General features: G+C 49.9%; 1 protein-coding gene across 1 annotated transcript; it reads right to left on the bottom strand.

Annotated features, from left to right (window-relative positions):
* On the bottom strand, positions 1-585 carry LOC136511181 (uncharacterized). The gene has a single exon (XM_066505353.1). The coding sequence runs from the start codon at positions 583-585 to the stop codon at positions 1-3; it is 585 nt and encodes a 194-aa protein (XP_066361450.1).
* Between the last annotated feature and the right edge of the window lie 8,095 nt (positions 586-8,680).

The following is an 8,680-nucleotide window of genomic DNA, read 5'->3' as shown; positions in this document are numbered from 1 at the left end:
TTAGACATGGAGTGGTTGGCGATGGTATGGGTCCTCGTCGAATGAGACAGAACCCGCGTCCTCGAGGTTGGGTGGGGCGGAGCCCGTGACCTTGGGCGAGACAGAAACCACGTCCTTGGGGTTGGGCGAGACGGAGCCTACGGCCTCGAGGTCGGGCAAGACGGAGCCCACGGCCTCGAGGTCAGGCAAGACGGAGCCCGCGGCCTTGGGTGAGACAAAACCTACGTCCTTGAGGTTAGGCGAGATGGAGCCCGCACCCAAGGGGTTGGGCGAGACAGAGCCCGTGGCCTTAGGCGAGACGGAATCCGTGGCCTCGAGGTCAGACAAGACGAAGCCTACAACCTCGAGGTCAGGTGAGACGGAGCCCGTGGCCTTGGGCGAGATAGAACTCGCGGCCTTAGGCGAGATGGAACCCATGTCCTTGGGGTCAGGCGAGATGGAGCCCGTACCCAAGAGGTCGGAACAGACGGAGACCGTGACCTTGGGCGAGACAGAACATGTGTCCTTGGGGTCGAGCAAGACGGAGCCCGCACCCAAGGGGTTGGGCGAGACGGAGCCCGTGGCCTTAGGTGAGACATAACTCATAGCCTTAGACGAGACGGATCCCACGTTCTTAGGGTCAGGCATGATGTAGCCCTCACCCAAGGGGTCGGGCGAGACGGAGCCCACGGCCTCGAGGTCGGACGAGACGGAGCCTGTGGCCTTAGGGTCGTGCAAGACCTTTTAATATGTCTTGAGCCATCCGAGAAAGTCAGCGTGGGCGCTAACTTCCTTGCTTTGGGTATCCCTAATATCGATACCCGACAGTCCTAATACCTCATTTCTTCTATCTTGGTGAATTTCAATTACTAGAACCAATGACGCTTCACCAAGATCATTCATATTGAAACTTGAGGATAAGAACTTCTTCTTCTCCAATGGCAGATTTACATCACTACTTGTGAGTAGGATGTCATCTATACATAGGATGCAGAAAAAGAATTTTCCATTCTTGAACTTCGCATAAATGCTATTGTCCTTCTCATTTTCTTTAAAACCTAAACTTTCTCTTTGTTTCATCAACTTCTAATACTACTGTCTAGAGACTTGTCTTTACATCCATCTGATGTAACTCTAAATCATAATGTGTCAATAACACTATTATGATTATAAAGAATCCTTGCATAAGACTAGAGAGAAAACTCTCATTGTAATCTATTCATTCTCTTTGCGTAAGGCCTTTTGCTACAATTCATGCTTTATATCTTTGCACATTCCCTTCGGAGTCATATTTTGTCTCGTAGACCCATTCACAGCCTACTGTTTTGGCTCCATTAGGAATTTCTTCTAAGTCCCAAACATCATTTGTATTTATCGAATTCATTTCAACTTCCATAGCTTCTTGCCATTTAGACGAGTAAACGCTTCTCATGGCTTCTTTAAATGAGGTGGGATCACCCTCTATTTGAATTTCTTCACTAACATAGACTTCATAGTCATCAGAAAACTGGTTTACTAATTCTTTGAGACCTTCTAGGTCCTCAGCTATTGGCACTTTTTATGTGGGGCTGTTGTTGCTCTTCATTGCCAAGAGGCAATTGATTCTACAGGCTCCTGTATTACAAGATTCTTGTTTATATTATTCATCTTCTTCGAAGAGCCAACAATAGGTGTTGTATAAGTCATACAACATCAACATGTATCGAGAAATTCATTGTTTTGAATAACTGAAGTGGGCACATAGTCCCGCTTCTCTTCAAGTCATAGGTCTCTACATACCGTGCTCCCCTAGATCGTCCCATCTTTTATAAAGATAGTGTATCCACAAATTTCTTATTTAGGTTTAATCTATTAAAACCTTATATGGCGCGTTAAGCACCGCCTTAATATCTTAGATGGTGACTATGCTATCTTCCTCTAGAAACTTTAAAAAATCTAGGAATTTAGTTGTTTCTTTGCTTAGGGGTATCATTGTTATGACCGACGGTCACATTCATCAAAATCTTTATCTCACTCAGTTTCTTACAAAATTTGTATCTCACTCTTAATGAAGAGTACACATTCATCAACATCTTTATCTCACTCTTAATGTAGAGTAGTTTCTTAATTGATCTTAATTCTTACTCTTAATTCATCTCACAGTTCTCCCCTTGAAATATGGCATGAACTATACTGTGGAGGAGTAGGATACTCCTTTGGAGGCTTTTCTGGATGGGAGGATTCTAAGGGCCTTGGCCTTCTTTTTGTAGCCCGTGGCGTGTCCTGGTAGGACAGTGATTCCCTTTTATCGTGATCGGTCTTCTTGGGGGCATGTAACCGTAGGATTCGGAAGGTCGAAAAGATTTTTCTTGGTTCCAGTCCCATAGGATCCGATCGGTCCACCGTCGTACTGCGACCGCGCGTTCGGTCTCTTTACGAGTCCAACTTCCCTTGAGCCCCTGCATGTAGCAGGGGTCCGGTTGAGGGTCGGCTTGTCTTTGTGATCGTCATACCTCAAGCGTTTTTTTGATAGAATGGAGGGGCTGAGCCGTGCCATGTTTTTCCTCGATGGACAAAACATGGTGCTCGGTGAGCTATTAACGGGCTAGTCCAAGTGGGGCTCTGGCTTACCCTTCATGGGGGTCTAACATGGGTCAGCTAGTGACCGACTCCAAACTCTTCGCGGCCAATCCATATAGTTCTTAGGTTTATTCGGCCGGTCCTAAGGGCTCGTTGCCATTTTTTGAGGAAAAACCATGGACTAGGAACTGACCAAGACTCGAACATGGGCTAGGATGCCCGCGGTGCTTGTGCGCCTTGGTACTAGCCGCTAGTGGGCCCATTCCTTTCCACTCCTCGCTCTAAGGGTGCCCTAGAGCGGCTGTGAACCCATCGACAGGCCAGCCTTCAAACTCCTAGTCTTGAATGGTTCGTAAGAGCATTTTTAGCTTTGTTTCCCTCCTTACCTACAATGGTTCTTGGCCCATCGACCGAGCAAACCATCATTCAGCGTGTCCTTCATGGGCGCGACCAGAGATAGCATGTGCATGATCTTCGAAGGGAGGTGACGTGACGTGGTATAGCGGAAGCATGAACCTTGTCAAACGGTTTGCCTTCTCGCTTCGCTCCGTCCTATAAATAGCGGCCTCCTCCTTCATGTTTCTGCACACCAAAACCACAACCTTACCTTCTTCGTTTCTCCACCACCGTCATTCAAATCTACCATGCTCGCTAACCCACCATCAGAGTCCTAGATCTATAGCTTCCACTTCTTCGTCGCCACCTTTGCTTCTCCACAGCCGCCTCCATCCTCCATGAATTCATGGTACCGCTTTGATGTTACCCATTCATGCATGGAGGGCCTCGTCAAGCGTGATCTTCTCTATAGGAGTACCGATGAGGCGTAGTGGCTTATGCCCGGCCATGAGGATGCACCGGCCCGCCTGATGGCTATGTCGTCTCCTTTGTGCCCTTCGACAAGCGTGGACTCATGGTTCCTCCCCACCTGTTCTTTCAGGGTCTGCTGCACCACTATCAGATCGAGCTGCAGCACTTGAACCTCAATGGGATCCACCACATCATGGCCTTCATCATGATGTGTGAGGGGTACCTAGGGATCAAGCCCTACTTCAAGCTATGGAGATATTTCTTCTCCATCTCCTTGATTAAAAAGAAGGAGAGAGGCCAGGAGACCCTGATGCCGATGGGATGCGTGGGCATCCAACTTCGAGGGCAGCGGGTGGCCGAGTACATGCCCTGCCGACTCTATAGATCCAACAAAGGGTGGCACTCGTATTGGTTCTACCTAAAGAATGACCCTACCGCTCCCTTGTCGTTCTTCTTCGGGCACCTGGTCGAAGAGGTACCGCCATCATGGCCGTGGGGGCCACCCATCAAGCAGAAGAAGAGGATGCACAACCTTCTCAAGGCCATCGTGTTCCTGAAGATGCATGGCCTCCACGGGGCCAGCATCATCGGGGGATATCACTCAAGGAGGGTGGCACCGCTGATGGCGCGCGTCCTCCCACTGTACGGATGACGCCTGGTGCGCAACTCATTAGGACAATGCTTGCCTAGGGGTTTCTCCATGACAACAAAGGCATGCAGTGCATCATGGAGGCCACAAGGGAGGCCAACACCATGTTCCTGATCCTAGGGCATCCCGTGATGCGGCCAGACATGGGCTTCATCGAGCTACCGATGGGGTTAGCCTTCTAGGACTCTATCACGCCGCTGCCAGAGCACGCAACTATGAGGGCGGTGAATCGTGCTAGGGATGAACAAAGGAAGAAGAAGAAGGATGATGAGGACAAGAAATGGTGATCGAAGCAGCGAGTGAAGCTACAACGAGGGAAGCGGCGTCAAGGTTCATCAGAAGAAGAGGAGGAAGAAGAAGAGGAGGAGGAGGATGACGGCTCTGGGTTGTCCATCCCCTGGGATGATCTAGCCGTCGAGGATGAGGGCCTACCTTCACCGTAGGTGGGACCCTTCCTACAACATGCCACGAGGCAGGAGGGGGAGGACGTGCCCCCAGAGCTAGTGGAATTCCTGTCTGGACCTTTGATGGCGGCCTTAGAACTAGCGGAATTAGGCCACCTCACCTTGTCTAGGCCTTCGATGGTGGCCCCAAAGCTAGTGAAAATAGGTAGCAATGCTCTATCCAAGCCCTCGGTGGCGCCTCCAGAGTCGGCAGGAGGCGGCCGTTCTGATTCGTCTGAGCCCTCTGAGCCGAGGGAGGGCTTGTAGTGGCAATGTGCCAACGAGGAGCAGCTAGGGTCGAGCAAGCCAGCCCCAAAATGTCCTCGCATGATGATGTTAGGGTGTGTCAAGAGTTTTTTTCATCCTTTTGTCCTAATGAATTTATGTCGTGAACTGGCCGCCATGTCCCTTGCAGCGTCGGAGGACGTGGGGCTCTCCTATGGCTTGCTCTAAAAAAGATCCTCCTCTAGCAAATACACTAGGAGCCAGTTGGTGCCGCACTGGTGGTGAGTGTGAGTGGCGTTGGGGCGGCCACGATGTCGACTAGGGAGGCGCAGCCGATAGCTGCATCCATGGGAGATCCGGAGGAGGAGGGCACGTCTTGGGCACCCATGGTGGGTGCGGCGTGGCTGATTGTGTCCTTGATGTCATAGGTGGAGGCAGTATGGCTAGAGCCATTGTCCGTGCAGGTGGCTTTGTTCGTGGCAGGGTGAATAGAAGGGAGCACACCCAAGGCATCCTTTGTGGTTGTGGCAATAGGGCAGGCCTCCATGTCTGTGTCACCTGCCCCTCTATCGCTATAGGAGCTGCTCTGGAGGAGCTGTCGCCATAAGAGAGGTTGGTGTCGCTTGAGGTTGGTGTGGAGACGTCCTGGTCTCTGGTCCAGGTGGCTGCCCTTGATGATGCAATAGAAGATAGGGAATGGGGAAGCATCCACACGGAGGTTGGGGACACGGTTCATGCGCTGACCACCATGCTGAGCTCGATATGCGACATTGTCGCCCCAGTTAGCTAGGTATGATATGACCGTGCTTCCGACCCTCATGTTCTCTTTCCGCACCTCTAAGTCTTGTTTTCTTCATAGATCCTTATGGCCCATAGCCGAGAGAAGTCCCAGTTCCTTGCTGAGGAGACACGACAGAGTAAGGGGCTGTCCACACAGCTTGCTATCGCCAGTCAGGAGGTGGCTGAGCTTGCCCTTGCCACCTAGGGGGTGGTCGACCTCTGAGTTAGGGAGAAAGATGCTCACAATGATGCTCATGAGGCCTAGTTGAAGCTCACGGCCCTAATCGAGAGGTTGCACACGGACACCGTGGAGCCCGAGTGGCTACGGAAGGAGTAGGATGATTTGCTCTGGGTCGTAGAGGAGCTTTGCATGGGGATTGACATGGCTCGCTAGGAGCGCATCGATGCTCAGCGGTGGATCAACCAAATCGAGTATGAGCTTCAAGGGGAGAGGGACTTGAAGGTTATAGCTAAGGGCATGACCACCGGGCTCGCCGTGGAGGTCGGTCAACGCCAAGAAGAGGTCTAGAGCGTAGAGGCCGAGGTGACCCTACAGTGTGATGAGGTGCGCAGGCTTTGAGAGGATGTGAACGATAAGTCTCTAGTTTCCCTTGTTGTCTTTCTCTCTAGAATCTGTGGTAAGCCTTTTGACACATTAGTATGTGACTTGGGCAGGTCTTGATGACAAGCTTAGGGCGGAGGTGGTGAAGGGCTATGGCCTAGAGAAGGAGCTCAGCAAGGTGAAGGACACCCTCTAGAAGGAGAGCGATGAACAAAATAACCTATGCGTTGCCGTCCAGTAGGTCCACGACAAGCTCGTGCTAGCCCTAGAGCAGAAGACAAGCTCGCTCGTGGTTCGCGCCACCTGGATCATGGACTGAGCACATGACATGGCAAGGGGCATGCTCCACTTTGGCGTTCACCGATCGTTCATGATCACCCGTTCTCATTACGAGAATATCAATCTAGCGATGATGAGCCAAGGTTTTGCGCCCATCTATACCGATGCCGAGCTTGACGACATTGAGGAGGTGGACCCCTTGGCTCATGACCTTTTTGCCAAGATAGAAGATGAAATCAACCCTTTTGTTTTGTTTAAACAAGCTTTGTATGTAAAAAGGGTTAATGCATTCTGACCCTTCCTATTGTTAAGACTATAGAGCTCGAGGTGTGGACGAAAACCTCTGATCACGCTGGTAAGCAAGAGTGCCCTAGCTGCTAGGGCATAGGTTTCTTGTAGTCCGACCAGTTTTATTCTGCGTTTGTTTCTGCAAACCTTACGTCTAGGTTTTTAACATGAGAAAGGGTCAGGCACGATGACTATTTTAGAATGGATATATATACCCTTATCAGCCCCCAAGTGAGGCCTGACCCCTTGCCATTGCCGAGGTCAGGTTTGACTAAAGATCGAGGAGACATACCCCTCCCTAGGATCCGAGCCATCGTCTTACGACCGCTTATTTGGTCTCCTTGCGAGTCCAACTTCCCTCGAGCTCCGTGCATTATAGGAGTCTAGTCGAGGGGCTAGCTCATCTTTGTGATCATCATCCCTCAAGCATTTTTTTCGATAAAACAGAGGGGCTGAGCCATGCCATATTTTTCCTCGATGGACGAAACATGGTGCTCGGTGAGCTATTAATGGGCTAATTTGAGTGGGGCCTAGCTTCCCATTCGCAGGGGTCCAGCATGGGTTATCTTGTGACCGACTCCAGATTCTCAGTGGCTAATCCATATAGTTCTCGGGTCCATTCGATCGGACCCATGAGTTCGTTGCCTTTCTTCTAGGAAAAACCATGGAATGGGAACTGACCAAGACTCGAACATGGGCCGAGATGCCCGCGACGCTCGTGAGCCTAGGTATTGGCCGCTAGTGGGCCCATCCCTTTCCACCCCTCACTCTAAGGACGCCTCAGAGCGGCTGTGAACCCATCGGAGGGCCAACCTTTGAACTCCTAGGTCTGAATGGGCCATTGGAGTGTTTTAGCTACATATCTCTCCTTACCTATGATGGTTTTTATACCTGTCTACACCGACGCCAAGCTAGACGACATCGAGAAGGAGGTGGCCCCTCTAGCATAGGACTTACCTACCGAGATAGAGGATGAGATCATCCCCCAAGAAATTTGTTAGGTACATAAGCCAGGCGGTGAACTTTTAATAAGTGGACAGGCTCTTAAATTTCGTTATGGCCAAACAGATTTTTAGCTCTTCTCCCCTTTTTGTATAAAAAGATTAATGCGTTCTGACCCTTTTCATCATTAAGGCTATAAAGCTCAGGGTGCAGGTGAAAAAACTCTAATCACGCTGGTGAGCAAAAATAGCGTAGCCGCTGGGGCATAGGTTTCTTGCAGTCTGACTAGTTTTACTCAGCATTTGTTTTCACAACCCTTGCTTCTAGATCTTAACGTGAGAAAGGGTCGGGCGTAGAGAACTCTACCAGATAGATATATGCTGTAATGCGTTCTGACTCTTTTCATTGTTAAGGCTAAAAAGTTCAGGGCACAGGCAAAAAATTCTGATCATGCTGGCGAGCAAAAAACGTCGTAGCCGCTAAGGCATAGGTTTTTGCGGTCTGACTAGTTTTACTCAGCGTTTGTTTCCGTGACCCTTGCTTCTAGATCTTAACGTGAGAAAGGATCGGGCGTAGAGAATCTCTACTGGATACATATACTCTTTAATGCGTTCTGACTCTTTCCATAGTTATGGCTAAAAAGCTCGGGGTGTGGGCAAAAATCTCTGATCATGCTAGTGAGCAAAAATGCCATAGCCGCTAGGGCATAGGTTTCTTGCGGTTTGACCAGTTTTACTCAGTGTTTGTTTCCGTAACCCTTGCTTCTAGATCTTAACATGAGAAATGGTCATGCATAGAGAATGTCTACCGGATAGATATACCCTTATCAACCCCCAAGTGAGGCCTAACCCCTTGCCGTTGCTGGGGTCGAGTGTTACTAAAGATCAAGGAGTCAATAGCGAAACTGATAAGAGAAAGTGTGTGTAGATTAAGGGTAAAAGCGACATAGCTGTTCGATGTTCCAGGTGTTGATGAAGACTTCATCATTGATGGTCCTAAGCCCTTTGTCGTTGCTGGGGTCGGGTGTCACTAAAGATCAAGGAATCGATAGTGAAACCGATAAGAGAAAGCGTGCGTAGATTAAGGGTAAGAGCGACATAGTTGTCCGATGTTCTAGGCGTTGATGAAGGCTTCACCATCGATGGTCCTGAGCTTATAGGTGCCTGG

Source organism: Miscanthus floridulus, chromosome 16, assembly GCF_019320115.1.
Source record: "Miscanthus floridulus cultivar M001 chromosome 16, ASM1932011v1, whole genome shotgun sequence".
Classification (NCBI taxonomy): Eukaryota; Viridiplantae; Streptophyta; class Magnoliopsida; order Poales; family Poaceae; genus Miscanthus; species Miscanthus floridulus.
Note: the sequence above shows the minus strand (reverse complement) of the source record. Positions and strands in the feature narration are given on the sequence as shown.